At 35.2% G+C, this 25,761-nt stretch overlaps 1 protein-coding gene across 4 annotated transcripts; it reads right to left on the reverse strand.

The window, feature by feature from the left end:
* Positions 1–1,332: 1,332 nt before the first annotated feature.
* On the reverse strand, positions 1,333–24,968 carry LOC120342469 (uncharacterized). Of its 4 annotated transcripts, XM_039411297.2 has the most exons (9): positions 24,810–24,944; positions 24,509–24,583; positions 23,778–23,866; positions 13,057–13,207; positions 12,524–12,730; positions 10,760–10,854; positions 5,381–5,475; positions 3,294–3,496; positions 1,333–1,927 (listed from the first exon to the last, which is right to left on the reverse strand). In XM_039411297.2, the coding sequence occupies exons 1-9, from the start codon at positions 24,895–24,897 to the stop codon at positions 1,581–1,583; spliced, it is 1,350 nt and encodes a 449-aa protein (XP_039267231.2). In that variant the 5' UTR covers positions 24,898–24,944; the 3' UTR covers positions 1,333–1,580. The 4 variants fall into 4 exon arrangements, with proteins under 4 accessions (XP_039267231.2, XP_039267233.2, XP_039267235.2 ...); XM_039411299.2 differs by lacking the exon at positions 24,509–24,583 and having other exon boundaries at positions 24,810–24,968; XM_039411301.2 differs by lacking the exons at positions 23,778–23,866; positions 24,509–24,583; positions 24,810–24,944 and adding an exon at positions 19,598–19,693.
* Positions 24,969–25,761: the final 793 nt, after the last annotated feature.

Here is a 25,761-nt window from a genome sequence, read left to right on the forward strand (position 1 = left end):
TATCGAAGATGACAAAGCTTCTTTATTTCCATCTGATAGAACCACCATTTTTGTGCTATCTGATCTATATGTAAGGGCTGCCATACACTACTTAAATTTTTTTCATTTTGTAATGCTGTCCCTTGACACATATTTTTCCTTAATTTTTGATTGTGTTTTATATTGGAGCATACACTTCTCACATATTGCATTTTACTACAACAATTTGTTATTGTATTTTTTTGCTTGGTGTACGGAAAACATTTCAGTTTCAGTGAAAAACAGAATATTCTCATACCATTTGCAAGGTACTGAAGAAGACTAGGTTCTCGCCTCACAACTAGGGCCGGGCATTTCGCATGAATAGTGAATTATTCGAATCGGTTCAGACGAAAATTTCGAATCGCCGTTTTTTTTCTGTCCGCCAAAGGTCGATGTGAATTCTATCAATTTTTGTGTTGATGAGACCCATTACAATTAAAAAAATCACATATTTCATAGTATTCGAGATTCGAATCTGAAATGATTAGGCCCTAATCACAACTCGATGCTGATGGGACACAGAGCACTCATTATGTGAGCATAAATCAGAGTATATATAAGGCCGAAGCTCTAAAGAGCGGTATTGAACAGTACTTTCTTGAACAGATTATTTGAAGCATAGGTGGGTAGATCTGAGATGGAGTTATGTTCTGGGTCAGAATATTTAATCGCAATGTGTTTAAAATGAGTACACTTTGTCGGATTCATAGCGAAACTAGTGTTTCGCAAAATATAGAGTTTCCTCGCAAAATAATATACAGCACATTGGACACAGGGTGAATAATGTCAAAATGTCGCGACTTTGTAAAAGTATGAAAAGCTGAGAAATTGAATCATAGAGTAAGAATCACATTTACTGGTATTTAAATCTAACAACCTAGAACTCTGATATCCTGTACAACTCGCAACGAAGCATCATGTTTTGTCAACAATAAATACTGAACACACATAAACTCTATTACCAATTCGACTAAAAAACTAAACAATAATAAAATAACAAGACAGTGATTATGCGGTTCGTGAAGCAATAGGCAAAATAATAAGCATAAGTGCCTAATAGAAAAAAATGAGTATGTTCTTTGGAATTGATTAGTAATTATCAAGATCTATGTATATCTGACCTATCTCCAAACAAGATTGTGGTATATCTATGCTCAATTCCATGTTCTATTCAGTAATAGTAATCACTTAAAGTGTCAATTGACTAAATGAGTAAAAATAATAAATTAATTACCGCAGTATGACAGTGAATTGGTTAATTTTTTTAATTGAACTTATAAAAAAACTTAATATAAGTAACTTAATTATAAATAATAATACAAAAAAGTCATTGCTAAAACCTCTTTACTCGGCAAAATCGTGCTGGATAATACTGATTCAAATATCAAGCATGGCCATTACATAAATCAGTACAATTCATTAATGGCCAACGTTCAGCAGTCGAAAATTTGAAAGGCTAGGACAAGAAGCGCTAATGCTTGAAATGGGGAACAATCATCTATGTTGTGAATTGCCTACATTTTAAAAACGTGCTTTATTAAAAGCGTATAGGGCTATTATCAATTTTGTTTCTCAGTAGCGCCATGTCGCGGTGATTGTTCCTCCACATATTGGCCTCTAGATGATGAACATTTCCTTGAATAATTCGCTTCCTCTGAATTTTGGGTGATGCTTTTTGTAACTTGAATATAAGTGAGTGATTTTTTGAGTGCAGGGGGAGTATCATGGTCTTGAACCGGAAGTATACGTAATTGCTCTGCAAGGAGATCGACAACTCCACTCCCACTTAGCAAAATGTCCTTCATTAAAGTCTCTTGACTATCTTCTGAAGACGCGGTGGATATATTTGAACGACCATCTGTAGAAGAACCCAACACTGGTAAAATTTTGTCTTCGGAATTGTCAACTGAAAAAAGATTTCATTTATGGATTGACTGAAATATAATTTATTTGCTATTTCAGATATAAAAATTCCTCCTCTCCAGAAATATCAAATTTGGAGCCGATTCATATGTTGTGACAGCAATATTTAGCATCTACATTTTTTTCCGAATAAGCATTAATAAATCCAGAAAAGAATTATCAATCTCTACTTTTGGAGTCAGTGAGTGTGACCTGAAATCGTGATTTATGTTAACTTTCAATATGTGAATTTCAGTATATTTATAAATATCAATACTCAGCTGCAAAATACATCTATCTAATTAGACTATTCAAAATATACATTGATTACAATGCGAAATTCTTGACTTCTGTATTTATACATAATACATTCCCCATTGGTGAGTTTCATTAAAAAAAATGTAATCCCTCGACATCCGACAAGCATCTGGGACACACCGTTCCCGCCATCTAAGCTATGACTTTTCACACGCTAATCATATCAAGTCAACACTCACGTTGTTAAAATATTTACAGTCGAATCCGGTATTCGAGGGCAATTAACCATTGACACTTTCGATTTCGAGTAGGATTATGGCGGGAGAATTGGAAAGATTAGTCTATTACGTGATAGAAGTACTTGTTTGGGTATAGATTGATCGTGGAATAGAAAACAAAATTAAATTCCAATTTGAATTTTTTGCAAGAAAACATGACACAAGGGTTGGTTGATTAAACTGACGAATGTTAGGTATCCCTGAAGCGAAGTAAACATATCGTCACAATACATAGGTGTGATGTCACAACAGAAACGCGGGAGGAAACTATAATACTACAGCATTCAGGCATGGTATGAGCTTTGGCTTCAAGATAATTCGACAAGCAATCGAAGTATAAACTAGAATTGTCGATAGACTTGTTCTAAAATTCTACTTTGAATAATTTAGATTCCGTTTAACCCAATTGGATCTGTGTAAAATTATGGTATATTCCAAATTTAAATTTATTAAATTTAATTAATATATAAAACCCAGTGTGTATATAAAATTGATGCATCTATTTTGGGTGAATATCATAACATATGGAACGCAGCTTGAAATAAAATATGCTTTACCTGACTAAAGTGTAAATTCAACAGAATACCAGTAATTTATGTATCCTAAATCGCACAAAACATTGACTTTATATATCACTTATTTCAAATTTTGTCAAACTTTCCCAGGGTGTAAAAAATAGGATAGGCAATGCCGAAACGAATAGATTCCGACTTCTAACAAATTATCAGCTTCTTATGTATCAGTCGCTGCTTGTACAAAGCCTTATTCGAACTCATGGTTTAAAAAAGACTCATAAAAAGAACACCCTTGTGGATGAGCGTTATTCTCACTCACCTGTTTTAGATTTCTGCAAATCGATGCATGTAAGCTGTTCTTCGTTCCTCGGAGTATTCTGAGATTGATCGACATCAGATGCATTTTGTTGTTGTTGTTTTGACTGTTGTTGTTGTTGCTGTTGTTTTGTTTTAATATGCAATACCGATCTTTTCGATGGTCGAAAATCTCCAGGAGTTCTCCAAGCGTGCATTGGGCAGTGACTGAAAGAATATTGGATTGAAATGAAACTATTGGTAACAAAAATAGCAAAGGCAAATCCTGTTACAACAACAAAAATCGATTCAAAATGAGAGACCTAGTGCGTTTTCCTTCCCAGCAAAATGAAAAAAAATCAGTAATTATTCTTGCGTATATTGCGCATTACTTTACCCATTCAACGCCGGTCAATGGGAATTTTGACTCTTCTTATTATGCACTTTTGTATTTTTCAATGTACGCTGTGCTAATAACCACCAATAAATAATCATCACTGCGTTTTTTTTGAGAATCCGTGCAATAACAAAAAAATTTCCTGCACATGTTGTTATTTGTCAATATTTTGGGGAAAATATTCTGGTTGATGTATACGCCCAGTCGAGACATAAGCAAGTTCTAGAATGGCTTGAGGCGTATATTTTACGTCGATTGTCAGACGTAAATGACGCACGACGTTGTCGCTGACACTTGTGACCCGCAGCGTTCAAGGTGAATTTTTCTGAGCGTGACTCTGCAATGATGACGCCTTTGAGCTTATAATAGCTATGAAACTGTAGACGAAACTAAAGGTGGAAATTTTCATAATATCTTGTGGAGTTTCCACAATTCGTCTGGAGTCAATCATGAAGCACTTGACTTGACAATATTGCCATCGTAAACTAAAATTCCCATATTCAATACCTCACTAGAGGTAATCTAAGCTATGCCGGGACGGAAAGATTCCGGATCTTCCGAACTATCGTCACTTCACAGCGAGCTGTAGCTTCTTAGGCAGAGCCTTGTTTTGAGGGAAGGGGAGATGAAAAATACAGAATTATGAAATTACGGCATATTGTGTAAATAGAAAGTCAATTCTTCACATTGAACTATATAACTCAATAAAAAAAACAATAAAATTTCCATTTTTCAAAATTTCTTATCGGTAAGAAATTTGGTCAATGGTCATAACTCATAAGGTCATTGCTCACTAAAAAACGAATTTTTTGATCTGAGTATATCACCGTCTTTTCTACAATGATCGGACCACTAATACCCTTAAATCTGACGATCCAGCTAATACATGAAAGCTTTTGCCGCGACATAAGAGGACTAAATAATGAAATCAGATTGCGAGGCAAGTTTAAAAATGCTATTGTTAATTTGAAATTACGTTCTCAGGACTTATGTTCGCATCGTGTCGCTTTACCACACAGCTTACTTGGTGACAAAAAGTAAAAAACAAAACAAAAATGAAATTTAATTCAAAAGTTAGTTCCCTGGTTTTGAGTATCAAGGTTTCGCGACAATTAATCTATCCCGAAGACAAATAGATTCACCGCCAAATAGGACGTGATTCTCATGTAGAAGTGACTTAATACTTTTGAAAAGGTTCTTTTCAAGCAGATAGCTTTTGTCACTTGAATTACCAAACAATCTAGCTATTGAGATAAAATAATAAATGCCCCGGTACCGAACGCCATGGGAAAACAAATTTAATACCAGTGTTCTTAGAACAAGTTTAATTCTCCACACATGAAGGAAGGTGCAACACTTTTACAGTTTTGGCTCTCAACATATTTTCTAATAAAGTTGGAAAAATACCGTAATTGAAATATAAGAATTGTTGGTACTCCCGAAGTATGTGAACCAAGATGGCGGACACCGGAACGTAGTATGTGTACCAGGTTAGGGTTACGTCATAATTTTATTCCAATTTTCCATATTTTAGTTCTATTAGTTCGAGGACTAGCCAAGTGACTCCCGTAGTATTTGTACCTGAAATTATCGCCTAACCCTAACCTGGTACACATACTACGTTCCGATGTCCGCCATCTTGGTTCACATACTTCGGGAGTACCGAATAGTGGACTTAAAATGATTACGATATAAAAATGCACGGAGTTAGTTACCTTTTGCAAATTGCCATCAACCAGGGGTTGATTGACTTGAAATGATATTTCATGCTGTGATAACTTGTGCTCTTAAATCTGTAGGAGTCGAATATCTAAAAACAAAGTTTATCGAACTTTATCTATGTTCTACTAATACAAATTTGTAAATCGTCTCCGCGATTTGTAATTATATAGTATTCCAATAGGATTTTGAACACGTGCCGAAGTCCGAAGCTAATTTTCATAAAATCACATACACAGTGTTATACAAACAGCAGTAAGACGAAAATACAGGAATCGGATATATTAATTGATCTTTCGTCTTCCGAGAAGTTTTAAATTTAGTTGTAGAAATTAAAAATTAGTCTCGAAAAATTTGCGCTGGACAAGGTTAAAATTAGCTAAAATTACTACTTAATGACGGGTGATTAAATATTTTGAATCAAAATAATGGTAATTAAACACGTAAACCAGTTTGTAAAGGCACCAATTATCGAAAACACTCTCAAAATAGGCATCAAATATTCTGCAATGGTGAAGGATAGGAAAATGTCTGGGGTCGAAATCCCTCTTCAATGGTGTACACAGAGGTGTTTTGTTTTGACTACTATCAGACGTTCTGAGTATAAAAGAGCCCTTCAAGCCTTTAGATGAAATTTGGACTACAGATTTCGACGGAGTTCATCGCAAACGCATGGCCGACCACAGCTAATTCCATCCGGATGATAAGATTAGGTCTAGGCTTTGTATAAATTTGCAGCAAAACTCTTATTTTGCAACCGCAATATTTTGGAAACTTTGCTGATGAAATCGTGATCATTGCAGGTCGCCCATAAACAAACAAAGGTGATTTTCTTGTCAAAATGAAGATAAATTGTCTTATCAGTGATTAAGCCGATTAAATAAACGAGTAGTTCAACAAAGAATTTCAAAGTTTCACATCTTTAAACTTTTACACCCACCTATTTACAACATAAAACTGATCCATGCTAAAATAAGCCCAACGGTGTCATCGACGATCATGCGTAATTTGAATATGCGCAGATTGTTTATTGTGGATATAAAGATTAAAAAAACGTGACGGCGAATGTGGGAACGTATTGTTACGTTGCGGGTTCAAAAAGCCAACTACCGCGTTGTGCGTCATTTACGTACAACCACAGGCAAACAAAACGTAAAATGGCTAGACGTAAAATATACGCCAGGTGTGCTATCAACTTAATGCAGTTTGCATTCTGATCTGGATACAAAATGCTGCAATGACTTCACATGACCACCTGGTTAAATATCTGACTAAATTTCTACCCGTAAAATAGTTGAACAGTATTAACAAGCCCTCTCGTAATTTTAATTGCGGTCCAAATTGAGTAGTGTATTACATGGCTATACAACGACTAAGGGCGTTGTCTTTACAACAACATAAACATAAAAAATATTATCAAATCGACCAAGGTAATTTTGACAATTTCTGACAAGTGAAAATATTGTAATAGGGGTGAATATATAATTCCTATCGCTATTTGAATAACTTTCTTCGTTATGGGTTGTCATATAGACAGAGGATATAATTTTTAGGGCAACCCATTGCGATGCGTACTGTTACTCAAGTGCATTGTTTTATGTAAAGACCTGTTCTTTGAATGATTTTAAATGTCCATAGCGTAACAGAGTCGTAAAAGTTGGTCAAATAAAGAATTTTCACAGAATATTCTAGAGGCGAATCTCGAGCGGAAATTTTTACTTCAGTTTTTTTCTCAAATTTCGGTGCTATAATAAGCTTAACAGCGTCATCAACGCAGTGAAAAACACGATCGCTAAAATTTCGTTCTAGACGCCGCAGGTCAAACGTGCCAGTCAATTCGCCGTGCGTCATTTGCGTACAACCACAAGCGCAAAAACGTAAAGAGGCTAGACGTAAAATATACGCCAGAAGCAATGAAAGATCGGCACGATTTGCCCCAATAATGTGGACACAAGATGCGGCATTTAACCTGCTAATCGGCATACACTTGCCAATGAGTATGTCAAATATAATGACTAAAGGCCGACTTTAAATTGAACTCAAGTCAAATTAAATTGACACAGATAATAAGTTCGACATGGCCTTGATTTACACTGGTACATCATAAGTAATAAATTGAAAAATGCCTTACGAAGATATAACTTCGGCGATAGCACATGAGATTGAACGCGATTTTTTGACGAGATAATTTTTAATGCAATTGTCAAAAGAATCGATTCTATGTGTAATGCCTTGTATATAAGAATACATCTAGAAAGAAAAGTGAAAAAAGGGTATATTTGTGAAACATTTCGATGTCATCACTAAGTTGCCCAGTTCTCCTTTGTAATTAACTGGTATATTGCTGAACAGGTTGTTTGTATGGGAGATTTCATTCATTTGGGCTAGTAACTAGTAGCACAAACCTGAAACTCAAAAACGTTCATTGTGTAGGTATAATTGGGGAACCTTGTCCGACGCGTATAGAATAGACCAGCAACCGTTAGATAGAGTGTTGACAGTGATGGCACCTATTCTCAAGCCCAAAATGACAACGGTAAGAAGAGTTTCTTGGAAAGCTAAGTCATATGACAAAGTGTAGCGTACAACGCAGTAAAATTTAGTCCCTCACGATAATATGGGACAAAAGATTTTCACCTTTCTACAGATCACGTAGGTGGATATTATGGTTGTATTCATCGCTTCTTTATGGTGAATTAACTTGAATAGATCGACCAAGCCCTTGCTTCACGCTCTAGGGGTTCGAAATAGACCGTTCCCCGGTGGTTATTGCCGTAAATTAGACCCGTTGAATTGTTGCGCTAGTTTAATATGAAAGTATATCTAACCACACTATTCTATGGAAGGAAACGCTGGAAGTTTACGCATCAGTCGACAAGTTAACACCCAGACTATACAATTTAACTCAATTTTAAAAAAGACACCTAATAAAAGAAAAATGTTTTGCCCTTTGTAAACCTGAATGCCACGTTACATTTTCTTTGTGTACTATCGAAATGTGGTTCTATCATTTCCCGCTCATTTAGATTTGAATCAAATATGGCGGGAAAAATAATAGTCAAGTCATATAAACATATGATTGCCAAACTCAAACAACCTGTTTTTTTTTAAGTTGTTTTAATTAGTTAAAATTTCTAAATGATTCCATACACTATCTTGTAGATTATAAAAGGTAAAGTGAATCACGTGTTCAAGTTCAACACGAATAATTTGTTCTCTGATGAATCACATTATGACAATCATTATGGTAAAAATACAATTAATTTTAAATAACAAAAAGGTCATTATTTTCGATATTTTCATAACTTTGGATTGTGAAAGGTATATAATCCGTATTAATCATTTGGAATCCGTTTCAACCTCAAAAGTTCATGGTCAACTTTCTTGCAGTTTCAAACGGTTTAGTCATTTGTTGGGCCTGTGAATCACCACAGCTCGTCTCTTGTGGAAGCTTTCGTCAACAGGCATAGATCGACAAACAGTTTCAAGTCAAGAAAACTACCCTACTCAAGATTTCGATAAGTTGATACTCATTCGCTTTGCAGGGATAGGCAAAACCGATCTACTATTCGGAATACAATATATATCTAAAGGAATATTTTCAAATATAAAATATATTCTGAATCGAATCATGTTTAACAGAACATATAGAAGTAAATGAAATACAATTATAAATACTCGAAAGTTAGGATAAAGAATGATTCGAAATTGAATAAGGACCTTTTGGTGTCTGAATATTTTTCTTCAAATTAAGAATTTAAAACATTGAAAATATCAAATTTCCAATTGATTCAAATAATCTATTTATTTTTGACACTCTTCTTAACACTCTTCCTCTTGACACCAGATACTCCTCTTAACACTCTTCCTCTTGACACTCTTTCCTAGAGTAAGAGTGTTTCTTACATTTGTAAACCGAAAACAGCAGATGTTTCTCAATAGCAGAGTCGTTTGCTTAAAAAAACCTCCCGGAGACGAAAATCGACAAATATCGATCACGCAGTTGATGTAACCCTATCGTGATGTAACGCCCCATTTATTGATTGATACATCGAAAACCTGTGCGACAAGTCAATACAGACGTCATGGTGTTGGAGGTATAAGTCAGAGTCAGGGACCCAGGTTCTCAGTAATATGTGCGTCAGATTAGTATTCAAAAATATTACAAATAGGATTTGATAAAATGGTAAATTATGGAAAGTTTGACTTATGGTTGCAATGCGGTAAATAAATAACTACCTTGAGTTTGAATCAAAGAATTGACATCGAATTAGTATTTCCTATATTTGTGACGCAAGCTCATACTAACAAAAATTTTAATGCGTATTTCTCAGGTCATTGTGGTATTGCGGATTCAATGTACATGCATATCAAAATCGCTAAGCTCTTTCGACTGGTTGGGAAATTTTGTCATTCGCATCTAATGCGTGATTCATAAAAATTTTGTTTTGTGTTTTTCAACACTGTGATTAGTAGTAATAGTGGAGCGATAAAAATATCTTGCAACGAAAGTGGGAAATTTCGAGTTTTTTGGACGAGAGAGGATATCATGCATTTTATAATACGACCCGATAAGAGCTATTCAAAACCTATCTTCTTCTGAATAAACATATGAAAACAACATGTCTCAACAAATCAGACCAATCAGAAAACACGAAGCCATAACGTTCCTCGGAATCCGGGTTGGTTTGTTTGACGTTGGAAATCAAAATTTATGAGTTACGATATGATCTTTATTCGATATGTTTGAGGAAGGCGAACTTAAACATCACGTATTATACAGAACTTAGGTGCTATGATCCAAAGTAAACACAACCGCGTCTGACACGGTAGTCATTAGCAAACGAAAAACCTTTAAGATTATTACGATACAATACATTAATATGTAGTCCCATTTCCCACGGATGAATATGTTTGAATGCTTATCTTCATAGATGTTTATTGTGCTGCCACGTAGACAGTGGGTAAGTATTTAGAAGAGCTTCACAATACGTGTGTGGCCAAATGGTATCCCTATTCTTATTCTGGGTACGCCCGTCGTATAGTTAGGGTTAGGCCATAATTACATTTCCGATTTTCCTTATTTTAGTTCTATTACAGTTTCGGGGACTGTCTGTGTTAGCCAAGTGAAGCCATAGGTATAGATTTCAGTCTCTTTACACAACTTGATCTGAAGTAGGCGAACAAAATTAGTTACTTCCCTATTGGTACACACACTTCTGGGGCGCCCTATTATGTATCATATATAGATCGCCATTGGGTCAACGATTCAACCTAATTATTTTTTGACAATGAGCAACCAATAATTAAAGACTGACAACTCTAAATTTCCAGGCCAAGTTTTCTATAACAAGTCTATTTCCATAACTATTTACCTGAACAACACCTTTGTGCCACCGAGCTCCAATTGTTTTCCTCCCTTCTCCCAGCCAGACTTCAACATGCACGATACCATGTATCTGGGATTTCACTGGAAAGAAAACAATTTAAGTGGTAGATGGTGTTCAAATGACTTCATCTAGGTTCGCTAGCATTGTTTAAGTTGAATATTCCACGTATTGTATGCATGTATGTGTGCTGAACGATGTCAGGAAAAATAAAACTTTCCAACACACGTAAACTCGATGTTTACGACTTTTTGCATGATCAGTCCAAAATGATTAACATCAAATGTGGTAATAATGTAAATGTCAAACAAATTAGTTAATTGTTTTAGAGCTGATGATTCGTTTTATCAGATCCATCCACTTCAAAATATAAGGCATTAGAAATGTATAAATCATCATGGAATTTTTATGACTGTAATAACATTTTGTTGGTCGAAACTTGATCATCAGTGGGTATTGGGATCTTAGCTATCGTTAGAGATAATAAAAAACATCAAATTGCAAGGTTAATAGAGGCCATTCAAAAATAAAGGCATATGGAAGCACAGCAAAGAGAACTGGATCAGGATGGGCCACCTCTTAGCTATAAACACACTTTAGAACGGTATTTAAACGCAAAAACAAGACAATGCACAGCTTGCATCCGTAACAATGGATCTACCCGACCGTCCATGACCACATGCACAGAGCAAACGTCGAGACAGAAAGGTTATCTATTGTAAGCTAAAGCGATATGGGGTCGTTCGATTCAGGATGTTCTCTCTACAGCTGTTCCGCATGTTTCTCATGTTACACAATTGAGTACTAAAATTCAAAACAAATTTCCAAACACATTCGTGCGATGATGCACAAACTCCGGTCAAAGAAATTTAAAAAATTTGAATTCTAACGGCAGTTCTCATTCAACAATCAACAAAACTGCCGAAAACCGGTTGTTAAAATCACAGAATCGATCAACCAGTTTTCAAAACATGGCAAATCACAATTGAAGATCGGCCTTATCTACAAATGTCATCAGTATGTCAATAACATTGTTTTATTCGTGTACTTTTAATCAGATATTGGAATCTTGGGTGTCGCTGATTAATAACCGTATACGGTGCAACTTTTGCCCTTACCCGGTAGAATTGTGAGTTTAATATTTTTCTCTTAATTTTGTATGACATTTTTTACTGACTGGAATAATAAACTTGACTATGACTCATCGCGAATATGATTTCATAATCTCAAATCATAGGAAAACCTCAAAATCATGAGCGAGATTGTGAAAACAACTGTTCGATACAGAATGACGAAAATTTGGTCTTGTTATTCGCTTATGATCATTAAGGGGAAAATTTTATTTTCATAACTGTACATTTCCACTCATGAGACCGCGAAATAAATATCCAATGCTTATTTCAAGTAAAAGATATAACACAATAAAAACTTTCTGTTTCGCGCAGTCACAAAAATAATTGCCTTGAAATGTTTTAAATTGCATTTCCATTAATGCTGAGTCGGTGGTGTGTAAAAGTGCAAGTCATTACATCAAATTTTGAAGCACTTCTGACCGTCGTTTTTAACAACTTTCACAATTCAATTTCCGCAAACATTTAGTTTCGTTTAACTAAATATGTCTGTATACTATCTTGACCTTTCGTATAAGCTGTTTATAAACATTTATGATGGAGAACTGGGTTATGTACCAAAGCCAACAGATATCATAAATTATCTTATACATATATACAAGGTAAAGTTGCGAATTCTTACTTTTCTCATTAAAATAGACTCCGGATATGAATACCAAGTCACCAGGCTTCATACTGCTTTCTCTTAGGATCGTATTTGGCAGTGTGTCGTACATATATGTTTGATTCCAAGGTCCGATCTCGAACCCAAAATCCGTTTTAAGATCTTGCACAACCTTTCTGATTAAGCCACAGCAGTCAAGAAAAAGAGGAGAGTTGTATTCACGAGCTGTAAGTAGGTGAATTAAATTGTAGCAACTCCATTTTAGCGAATGGGCTCTATTTTGTTCGTAGTTATGGCCTTTGAAAATTCATTTTCAAATATATAAAAATTTCACAATCGTAAGTGAGGCTCTATTTGTTCATTGATGAAGTTGATGATAAGACTACAATACCTTGTATTGCACTGTTGTAAGGTAAACAGTTGGGAAATTACATGTCAATTTCATAAAGTAACAAACCCAAAGGCGCATGTTTTTTGAAATATGTCTGCTGAGCCAGCCCACACTTTTGAAAAATGAAACTATAGAAAAACCACTAATCCACAATACTCACTGCCAGGCTCGTGATATTTTCGTTTATACGGCGTACCACTGTACTTTAGACATTGTTCCACGAACTTCTTTCGAAGCGCCATCATTCGCCTTGGATCGCATCTCTTCAGCCTTCTTTTTTTCGTCGCCTTTCCGGCCGCCACCATTTTCTCCTGAGTAGAATATTTGACTATTTTTATGATAAGAAGACCACAAGATTTGGGCAAGTTTGGTTATTACCGTATGCTTATTAAGCTACAGCAAAACAAAACGTAATCTGGCGCCATAGTTGCATGACTTTGCAAACATTTGATTACGTGATGTTATTTATATATATTGTGTATGGGTGTATTATAGTTGTGGTTATGAAATGAATAAAAATGTATTCGAAGGCAATCTCAATTTCGATCGAATATTTGTATCAGTGCAGTTCCTGTGTTTGTGGCGTGGTTGATATGATACCGAGACAGTCCCATACGCGTTGGTTTGAAGCGAGCACTTAAGCATTTTCACTGAATATATTCGAGCAGATTTATTCAAAATATAAAATCTATATTGAATCGGGAAACGGGAAAAGTTTTGTCACAAGTATCAGTGAGGGCATGACATTACGATAACGTTACCCAAAGGTCACGTGTGTCTTTACATTTGAATCGTATGCTTTGGTAGATAACAATGGTAGGCAAGGCCTCGACATATGCATATTGTAGATATCGAAATACAATATTTCCACATTTACTGTTTGAAACTCGATGCGCGGGAAACTGTATTTCACAAACAATAGCACCATCCGTGTTTCCACAATAGTTATGATTTTCATAAACGCTCGTGTAGAATACGAATAATATGAGCTGTTGATTAGCTTAATGGTATAGGTCGCAAAACAAATCCATGACAAATTATCTAAGGTAAAACGAAAACAAATGATTACATAAGAACCAAATTTGAAGAAGAACTCGAACGACCGCATCTTTACCAGACAGTGTTAGAAAATGTGACGTGGAACACGCCATGTAAATCTAAAACACGGTCTTTGTAAAGATTAGGTAGTGCGGTACGCAATATGAACTGATGCGACTGTCTTCCCTTATTCAATACATTTATTAATACCATACTAGCTATTTTTGATTGGAAATTTCATACTTGCTGAGTAGTTTTTAATTAAATAAGCCCGCATTACAATTACAGTATCATTCATGTCAGTTCATGTACAGTTGATGCACTTAAATTCACTTTGATCTGTAGAAACAAAATTCAGCCTGTCTTTTTTATTAGGCTCAACAAAAGAAGTCTTTGGCACTATATTTGTATGGAAATTAAAAGAGCTATTACTGAAAAATCAAGCCATGTTTGTAAGACATCCAACGGTGACCTAGAAAGCGAGCTATTTGAAGAATTACTAACATAACCCACAGATTCGACATAAATATTAAAATTTAAAGGTGCAACGTGCGAAATATGCAAACTCAATCATGTTCAAAAATTGCCGCCAAAACTGCCGATGACGAATCACGTGATACCAAACTGAACAGATTTGTCACGTTCGCGGTGTTAATCTGTGACGATTTTCGAATAACTGCCGGTAAAGTATTCACAAAGCTTTAAATCATTCTGAAGTTTTGAACAATGCCATATTTGGCGAAATACATATAAGCCAAAGTCCATAGTTCTTATTGCACAATGCGCAAGCAAAATCCTGGTAACTGAAAATATCGATAATAAATATTATACCATGCAATGAGAAACAGAATTTTAAAACTTGAAAAACGAAATACCAGCAGAATAAAAAACATATTGAAATACTCATACTTATATGTATGCATCCTGACAGTAAGTGATGTCGTCGACTGATGCAAACGCCCCAAGGTATTCAGCCAATACCGGCCATTTTGTTTTCGTGTTACCTTGTACAGTTCAGGTCCACCTTCATCGATACCATTCCCCCGTTCAACAACGTAAGGCAAAAATCATCGACCATATTTCCATGGCAAACAATATACTGATGACTTTGGTGATTAGGTGCCATCTTTTATATATTACAGGACCCACTAATTACATACGATACCAGCGTCAAGACGCCGCGTTTCTTTATATGCAACATTATATAAAGGCTGTCAATGAAAAACACACAACATCATAACTTAACTCTGCCACGTATCATATAATTTAAAGCTATATTATCGTCACGAGACACGCCCGTTACCCGTTATCACGAAACCAGTACTGTGACGCGCATTGTTGTATTTGTATCATATTGAGTACTAACAATACACTGGCATAGTCAAGTGAGATTAGGGATAAATTTAAGAAGTCAATTGCTTCATAAGAATAAGTTCCCACGGAAAAAAGTTAAACCGTAATGTAATTTTTCTATCCCATACTCGCAAAGTAGTTTTATCACTATTCATTAGAAAATTAACTTATTGTACAAGATTGACATGGGTAAGTAAGAACTAAGATATCCAAAATACAATGTCGATCTTACTTAGGATGAATATCTGAAAGACTTTATCAGAAGTTTGCGTGACATCTATACAAGTGCAAAAAAAGAACGGTAATAATAGCACTAATACTACCAATTATTAAAATGAAAATCAACCGTCACAAGAAAATTGCCACCTTCCAGTAACAATATTTAAAGGAAAACAGTTTTAACGGTCGTAGATTGAAAAAAACATATTCAATTGAATATGAACTATTTCGATAATTCATTCATTGCATTCCATTATTATTACATACAGATAATAACATATGATTATTATACATATGAGAATAATTTTTCCAACGCTCTAAAGAAAAAGAATCTCTCCAAGTTTTTCATAAAAAAAGGCAATTTTAAAATTAATCCATATCTAGAGTAACAAAGAATACCCCCTTCAACAGAAGAGTATAACTATCAAACTATTTTTTATTTGAATTCAAACACAAATTCCGGTTTTTAGGAGTTGTTAGCACCACAAAAATTAATTTGTGAAAAATCTGGATAAAGATAAAAGTTGCAATTTTTAATTTTGAAATAGTTCTTTATAATGCTTAATATTATAAAACTAGCGCTATGACGAAGTAAATCTGCATTATGATAAGTTCTATTCCGCTGAGAAAATTCCTTATTCAATAATCTAATAAGGTAACGCGAATACATAACAGAATCTGGTCTGTGAGTCTTTCTCCCGCGAATGAATATTCTAAATAAAATGAAACCGCTGTCTAAACACACCTTTTATCAACGTCGAAGAATCTGACAAATATCTCCGGTTTTCAATAACGTTATTTGAACATAATAAATCCGACAAAGGGGCAGACGGAACATAGCGTGACGGTCGCACACGGCAGGTGGCACGAGATCACAGTCGAAGCATGACTGTAAAAGTTAGCTTTGTCGATTTGATATAAAAATGAAGTCGACATTTTACAACACATTAATAGTGTAAATAGAAATATATTGAAACTTGAGCAAAAATATTATTAATGACTGATGGCAGGGCGTGGTAACATTTGATGAAACATTTTTCATAATATTACTACATATTTTTTGGTTCTTACTTGATTCAAATAATATTACTCCTTGCTATATTTTTTCAGTTATACAGTTATAAGCCTGTTAAACAACTTTTACCGAGCAGAATAATCTCTATATACAATATTCCGAACAGATTCGCATTCTTTTTTCGTATTTTGGGGTTTCAAATAGGTGAGAGCCTGTTAGCCAACTGTCGAGGTGACACGAAATGGTCACCTGCTATAAAAACTCAAGGAAGGACGCCTGTGGACAAGGCTTTTACGTGGTGATATTAAATAAATATTGGAATTGACGTGTGATGATAAGAACGTTTCCATACTAACGCATGGAAATTAAAAACGATGTCCAAACAATGTTTGGCCGCAGCAAAACACGTTGTACCCAGCGCTATTTATTCAACACCCATGTCTATCTATGGTTACACCCCACTTACGTAGCACACTAGTACTAATCCAACCGCCGCGCGTACTAATATGAGTGGAGAATTTATATTGGGATTTGGTAAAAGAAATGATGCGAAGCGGGGATTGAAAAAATGTCCATGTCGACTTGATGCCTTTGCAATTTGGCAAGGCAACAAATAAGATTGTAACAATAATTATAAAAATTGGAACGGAACATTTCAATGTCATTGAATGAAATTCGCCCAAATGATCAATTTTTGAACGGCATGTACACACAAATATTTAACATCTGTCTCATCAATCTCAATTCATCACATTTGAAATATAGGGTTGGTCACGATAGGCCCTTTTACTAATTATCCAACTGACAAGGTATAATTTGTCATGAATGGCAAGTTTAAAATAGCTCTTTCCAAATAAATACCGCAAACTTCGTAAAACATTTACATTTCATCGAATCGGGGTTCAATGGAGAATAACTAAGCAGAAATAATTTCGGTGGAGTTTCTAGACATATACCACTTTGGCTGTAAACTCAATATCAAATTATAACGGATAGTGTATAGCATGTGGTTAGTGAAGCATGTACAAAGCCTCCAGATCATCATTACCAAGCAGTATTAGACGTTACCTTGACAACATATCAAAGACTTCTTGGTAGATGAATTGGAAGCATGTAATAATCATTTTAAGGAAGGATGCAATCAGGTCTGGTTCCGCTATTCATTCAAAGCATAGAAATGAAAATAATTTTCCACGGGCTCGGTGTTTTAAAATTATTAAATAACAACACAAATATATATATACAGTATATCATTACGTTTAAATCCTATACAGTTATAATTGAAAATTTTTTGACATAAAACCGATAATATATATTTCAAATAACCTGTCGGAATATGTAATTGTGGCATAAAACAAAATCAGTTGTATTATAGAAATGCTTCGAAAATATTGACACAACGAAAAAATACATATTTTAGCGGGAAAATTCCTCGTTAAAATTTTACTGTCGCAAAATAATGATACTAATTGAAAATAATTTCTGTGTGCACAGCCATTTTGTAAAAAGCCCTCTGGCAATGTACAGCTGCTAGCCTGAATATGTTCTACATTAATATCCACCATTTTATCAATTGATGTCTTCAAGGTGGAGAAACCCGAAAAAGCAACATTGTCAATGCAAAATAACTGCAATTGTGTAGTTATGGTTTAGTTTCATCCCCGAAGGTAACTTATTTTAAGCAAACAAGTCAAAGGAATCACTTACAACAGGGCCCCGTGGTCTTGCGGCCGTTATGTTGAAACGTTGGAATATATAGTTTGATGCTTATAGTAATAAACCTGTATAAAATAATGATTTGAAACAGACCGTTTGGTTCGAATTCAACCACGGCACTCACTGCCACATAAATATGAATCGTTGGCTAACACTCCGTAACGAAATTAAAAGCATAGTCATCTACGCTTAATGGTTGTTACCTCTAAATCCCATTCGTCCGAGTGTATTCGATCATTGTCATACGAGCTATCGATTTACATGCATTTATGCTGGCACACTGAAATTCATCGTTTCCATAACAATCTCACTAACCATAAAACTCTTATAGGACCTAATAATTTTATAACCTTGTCACCTTCGTGCAAACAACTTTTCCAATGATGAAATAATCTTTCAAGCTTTGGCATTGAGATACCTAAATCTACTAATTCCGTATTGAGTGACCACGTGGGCGTAGAGCGAGAGACGTCCCTTGTCAATGTGCCAGGAGAGACGTAAAGCAAGCCAGCATGATACATGATCCAGTCACCTCTCTAAAGCGGGTTTGGCGTAACGTTGCTACGCCCAGCCAAAACCGAATGGTAAGCGCCGTACGGCTATTAATATCATATTTTGGGACCTCTTTCGTAACATTTCTATATACTTTTTGAAGAAATAGTTCATATTAGTGTGGACGTTTTACAAATGCCCTTACAAACAGAGTGGATTTGGTATGTATGAATGCCACGGATAGTTGGAATAGTACAGAATACGGGGTCGAACAAGTTCTCTCGAAATTTGCGCGCGCTCTACCGTTTCATTTCGCGCCTTTTCATAAGCACAATATCTCAGGTGTCACCAAACAACGTAAAATGAAAGCCATGTGAGATGGGTACTTCTGTCGGCTATTTAATGGCGCCAGGCGAAAACAGCAAAAGGCAGTTACTGAGATGAATGGCACCAAAGAAATGATGTTATTAATATATCTTTGTCTCTCGCAAAATCTCAAGCGACCTCACCCACGCACTTTTTGTTAATATAATGTTACTTGATTTCTAAGCATCTCCAGTTTTCAGGTCTTAGTTAGTTTATTTTGTTTCATGTACACAACATTTCAACTTTCTCGCGAAAATAGAAGAGCTGTTCTTGTATTTGTTTGTAGGGAATTGAACGCAAAAACATATCTTAATAGGTTTATTTGGTATCTAATTTCTCGCTACAACAACTCATCTAGAAATAGAACTTGATACTATAGCATCGCCTGGGTATTAGAGGGGGTTTCGCGTGAAGTGCATTAGGATCTAATCAATTTTACAGATATCTGACAACCGAACCGCAATTTCTAATATTAATTGAGTTAATTGGCTTAGCTACTTACTCACATTTCTTTCGTCTGCTGTATGCGTCTCGACGTTGCATCCATCTTTGATGGATATGCTTATCTGTTCGTCGGCAGCTGATTACGCACTGACGGTAGAGCGTATTTTGCGTCGTATTTAAGGCTGTCGTGATGTTCACGCACAATGTCGTCGACGTGAGATTATCTGATTTTTGCGGTGTAGCGTAAGATGGAATTCGATAAGCGTTGTATATGGTGAACCACTTTTTACAAAATCCTTGGCAGTCAATATTACATGCGTTGAACCAGATTTAATTTAGCCTCAGGGGCATTGTGCGTGCAACGTCAAGTGCAGCATTGACGCAGAGTGGGCCGACTACGTAAAAAGTCCTAGAATAACACCGAAGTCTAGACAACATGAGTGACCCTGAATACACCGGGAAAGTGAAGAAAACAATCTATTCAATAAAAAAATGGGTGCTTTTATATTGTGGTTGGTGTGAATCATTGTTTCACTAATTTAGCGTAAATTTGGACAAGACTAAAGATTAAATCGAACGGTAGTTACGATACGATAGTTACACAAAATTTGTCAAATAATAGTTGAGTATTACAAGCATGGCCTTTTTTTCAAGTCTACTAGAATTTTTGTCCCGCTCTAATTGCAAACATTGTAAAGCAATCTGTTTCTTCCAACAAACAGCTTTTTGGTTGGCAATCCATATTTTTAATTAAGAAACTATAATGCCTAGGCGCGTTTGAAAATCTGAATATTCAACGCCTGCCTGTGGAACGAATGATACAGGAATGGGAAAGTGTAAAAAAGGACATTTGGATAAATGAGTAGAAAATTGTGTGTGTATGGTGTAGTAGTATGGAAATATTCGGCGCTTCTAACAATTTAAGCCTTTTGGGTTAGGCAATTCAAAACCAACTTCGCTATAGTATTCTCATGGTGGACTTTACAAAATCAAGTGGTGAACGACATGGTCTTTTTAGGTATTCGCCCTCTCAGTTCATCCTCAATTGTCCGGTTTCTGTTTCGATAATCTTCTATATTTATTGAACACTGTGTGTAGCATTGTAACCAAACTCCTATACTTCCCATATTCCTTTAGTTATAGGATATCGAATGGTATACAAGTTTTTAAAAGTGTTTGAGACGGAGTAGCAATTATAATCCACAATATTAAATCCCAAGTAAATGAGGTGACAATGTCACAAGCAGTTTTCAGATGTACAAAACACTCTTACACTAGTACAACCGGCCCATCAGATATCAACATCATTGAAACCAACACTCAAAAATACAGCAACAAACAACGACTATACCTATCAACGTTATGTTACATACACTGATGCGAATAAAGCTAGCAAAACACCGATTACTAACATCTTACTTGCAGAAACTGATGGTGTTTTTACTAAAAAATTAACCCCAGCAAAATAACACATGCGCACGAAACATCGAAAGACAACAAGCTGTGGTAGAGTCTGACAAAACACTTATATATTCACCTTGTTGCAATTGGTTTCGTACAAAACCCCCGTCGATAATTATCAGACACTTATCTCCAAGTTCCTACGAATTCCACCATAAATATTTTGATTCCCTGACAATTCGTCAACAGAAAACTTTCCCATGAATAGGTTAAATTTGTTTTTGGATGGGAGATTATCAGCAACTATCAATTGCCGCAGATTGCAGTGACGCAAAACGTACGATACCGCAGAAGATCTTTATGTAGATTACGCCTCAAGCTGGTATAGATACAATACGTCGCCAGAGGCTAATTCTTTCGAGTCAACGTGAGACAACATCGTTTCGAGTTAGCGTAAAAATTCCAAAACGACAGCGACTTCGAAACTAGAAAGCGGACTGGATTTTCCGCAATGATTTTATACGCTGGAAAAGAGATCACCTGCTACGTTAATCACTTTATAATCCTTTCAAGTTTTGTTCTATTCTGTGTATAGTAATCGAGAAAAGCAACGAGGTTTGAAAACCATTTCTACCGAAGTTTAGACATATCAAATTTACAATTTCAATAGATTCTATATTTGTCCTTTCCCTTTGATGGTTACACGCTATTTCATTTCAACAGTTATCGCAAACAGCAAAGAAGATAAATAAAATCGTAACAGTACTGTATGGGGAAGTAATGAAGCAAACGACTTCTATTAAAAAGTATAGCATGAACATTTCAGACGAGTAGGAGTGCCATCTGAAGTAGTTTATCTACAAGAATGAATTTGTCGAAATCAATAAAGAAAGATTATATCATATGAAGATGCATGTAAGTAATATCATTCATAGCATTCGTCATAATGATACAGCCGCAGTTATTCACTCACCACCGCTTAGCTGCCAAATTTGTACAAAAGTATATCTCTGCAGAAAAAAACTGGGCTATAAACATGGGATCTTAGATGTAATTATTTTATTTTCATCAATCCACAGTTAAGTGTATAATAGTTTTACCACACAAATCTATTTCACACAAGATGGCCCAGTCTATCGAAAGGTTCGAGGGCGGGTTCTAATATGGTGAGTGATGAACACATATCAAAGTATTGACTACTCTTCTCCATATTTCCACTCGGGAGTTCGCCGATACAGCCCATCCGTATTCTTTTTTTCATACCGTGTGATTAATTGATGTAATAAAATGTCAATCTCGCGACGAGTGGTAGCACATAGACCGATTTCAACATCCTAACACTGAAACTGACCTATCAGTAGGGGTAGCGCGAGATCCCTCCGTCCTCTTTGATATGCGTTGGCTGATCCGTATATAATGCAAGGGCGCTACAGCGAGAATTACGACGGTTATTCTAAGTGATTCAAGAGTTTTGGGCTGCAAACTGAGAGGTATGGATGTCTTTAAAAGTATATTGCAACTATGGTTAAAATACAGTGGATAAATGCACGCTCTCCAATCCCTCGGAATTGTTGAACTGATATGTTTTTTATGATGCTTGGTTTGTATTTCTTGATGCCTCGGTGTCTTTATCGTTTTATCAATTTTACAAATGTGAAAAACAAAATTATATGTATATTACATATAAAGTGTTTCAGTTACATTGGAACAATATGTAGTTGTACGTTTTCTATCTATTTAAAGCAATACTGTGGTTCGTCGTATTACAAAACATATTTTACAAAGACAATTACGTAATGATGAAAGTATTTTGAACAATGTCCAATGAAGGGTAGTCAATAGCGCTATAGAAGGCCACCCAAGTCAAAGGTATTGTATCTATTGCCCACTAGATAGACTAATAGAAGTAGGTCTTAACCAATGAAGGTAAGAAATTGGGGAACTACACATAAATTGGCAACATGATTTGACAAAAGAAAACATGATACTTCACATTTGTTCTCATTAATTGAATTTAGGGTCGAATCACTCGCGATCAAATTACACCGGTACACTTAAATAAGACTGCCTATAAGGTCGAATTTAGAAAGCAGACATGTTAAATCTATTTATATAACAGAACATTTAACCTGAATTTAACAGTATTTGAACCTAAATTTTCTGTTTTGCTGAGTGGATACTGACATATACGAAGTGCTATGATTTTTGGATGGCTGTGTGGTCAAGTATTGTAATAATATAAATCAAACAGGTGAAGTATTTGGAAGACTACCTATGATAATTGATCTGTATTATTAAAATCTACCAGTAATTCCAAAATATATATGGGATATGTAGAGTTATTTGACTCTTTCTTTCAATGTTCGAGGCAATTTAATATGTTGTTCATTGCAGAGACAGAATTAAAGGTGCCTCTTCAAGATTACTCATACCTTCCTATGGCTTAATAATGAATCAGTGACATACTTGAAAAGGCAAGCAAATCAGAAACCCACTCCACTCTTTTTGAGCACTCTTGTAACCGACGTTTGTTTCATGGCAGATGATTTTTAACGATAGATCAACAAAGTCATTCACAATTACTATAATTTTCAATATAAAAGTGATTTCAAAAAAACAATTTTCCATATTCTGCCTGAATGTAACATTGTAAGATTATTGTCTTTTCCTAAACCCCCAAGTATATATAACAGTATAAAACAATTCTGCTTAAATCACCTGTTTGCATGCTTTAGATCTAAATTTTCAACTCTAATATATGCAATTACACATTGTATACCTTCATGATAGGTCCTACCATATCAAAAATAGTGATAAAAATTCTGCTATTCACTTACGTGTCTCTTTTTCCTGTATGTTAGGAAAGCATCCTGCAAGGTTTGTTTCGGTGATTCTTCAAATGCATCAGTTTGCCCAATTCCACTGTCTGCACAAACAAACAAAAAACTATATCTAACAAAAATGTATTGAACATATTAAATATATGATGAAGCAATATTTCCTCACGAACACTAAATTATTTCACTCATGAAAGAACCATTCTTTGTCATGTCACAATTTCACGGCTTCACTCTTAACAAGGCTCTATGAAAGCAGACACTGATACGTGCGAAGCTACTATCTTGTGAGAACCAGCTTTTTTCAAAAATACGCAATTTTATTTGCATAGCGTTCAGTATATAATATATCAGAATATTTCCAAAATTCAGCTTAATTGAGCTTCAAATCTCGAAATTTTTGGTGGAGCAGTAGATTTTGTAAGGAAATATTGATTGAATATATTGAAAAATTCTTTCACTATATCGCAATAAAATATCCATATATTTGATTCTAAAGTTTCAAGCTACAGCCATTAATTCTCTAAGCTTCCAGAGTATTCAATTCTCTGTGTTTAAACAAAAATTATATGTCTTATATGTTTCACGCGTCCAATCTCAAGAAGAATCCAGACTAGCGTTCATAAAAATACATGTCACTAATGCCTCCGGTTTGGCATGGCCAATATGTTACACCCTGGGAGTTAATGGTGGGCCTCCTATGAATTATTACCGTATATATATCATCATACCCAGGTCTCCTCCATCCACAAAAAACGATGCAGGTTTTTTATCTACCATACTGCTACTGCCACCATTCTTTTTATCTGAAAATTGATTGTAAACTACAAAACTAAAATTTGTTACTGCGAGGGGATGAAATGTAATATTAGTATATTTACGGTACTTTTTTGTACTAACATAACATCAATCAATATAATACAAGATTTTGAACTCATTGAAAAGAATCTTCTAACATCGCTCTAGCATGATATCGTACCATGATACTTTGAACCAGTTTAAACCAAGAAATACACTGTGCAATGTACTCACTTTTCAATTGACATTTCTTCTTCTTTTTTCCAATAACTTTCTGTGACTCAAAATCAGTACAATTTCTATTAATTGGCTGCTTTCCCATATCTGATTAAACATGAATAGGATTGTAAAATATATCAGAATGCTCTTCTTTTCATCAAAAAAATCTTGTGCTGCCAATCGGAGAGGTATTTTGTTCATGTTTAAAATAATAATAAATTATAAGAAACATGAACTTGCGAGTGAGTTGATGAAGATTGGTATTGATTAATCAACATTTATTTCCATGTATCACCAACAGACAAATTAACAAAACTATTACCGCAAATTCTACCAGGGTTGGGGAGTTGGAATCGGAGCCATTGAGCTGTGATAATTTGGTGGAGCTGGAGCCAAAGTTACCAAATTTGAAAACCTTATATCATAGTTTTGAGTCCTGCTTCCACGAAACTGCATTTGGGCATATATTCCATATTGTCGCACCTAAAAACTCCAATCGGGGAAGGAGCCTGAGCCCAGGTCCGAAGGAAAATATGGAGCTGGAGCAGGAGCCACTGTGATTTCGAACTAGGTCCCAAACCTGAATTATACCAGTTAAATATATTAAGCATACCAAACTGAGCCGAAAATTTGAAATGCCAGTTTTTGGTTTTCTTCTTGTTATCCCAGAATATGTAAATAGAGTCTTTGAGCCAATTGGACCTCATATTTGAACGAATCATAATGAAATTTGTTTGACTTTACAGACTTAGTTGAGGGGGAATAATTTTTTTCTCACCTAATTTGAGCCATAACAAAAACAGTCAATATGGAGGGGCACAGAAGTAAAGTAATAACAAATACATTTTATATGATGCCAATAATCATATTCGTAAGCTAACAATGTTTATGTTACATAAAAATAAACGAAGAACGAAAATAGTAAACATGACAAGCTGACTTCTAATGATTTAATGAATAAAATCAT

The sequence above is a fragment of the Styela clava genome, chromosome 3 (assembly GCF_964204865.1).
Source record: "Styela clava chromosome 3, kaStyClav1.hap1.2, whole genome shotgun sequence".
Lineage (NCBI taxonomy): Eukaryota > Metazoa > Chordata > Ascidiacea > Stolidobranchia > Styelidae > Styela > Styela clava.

What these genes read in the sequence shown, in the direction of transcription:
- LOC120342469 (XM_039411297.2), bottom strand. Translation starts at nt 24,897, where the DNA reads ATGGGAAAGCAGCCAATTAATAGAAATTGTACTGATTTTGAGTCACAG. An exon ending in TGTGGATGGAGGAGACCTGG is followed by an intron (nt 23,867 to 24,508) that starts GTATGATGATAT and finishes TTGTTTGTGCAG; the next exon opens with ACAGTGGAATTGGGCAAACT. An exon ending in TTTGCAGAAATCTAAAACAG is followed by an intron (nt 1,928 to 3,293) that starts GTGAGTGAGAAT and finishes ATCTTTTTTCAG; the next exon opens with TTGACAATTCCGAAGACAAA.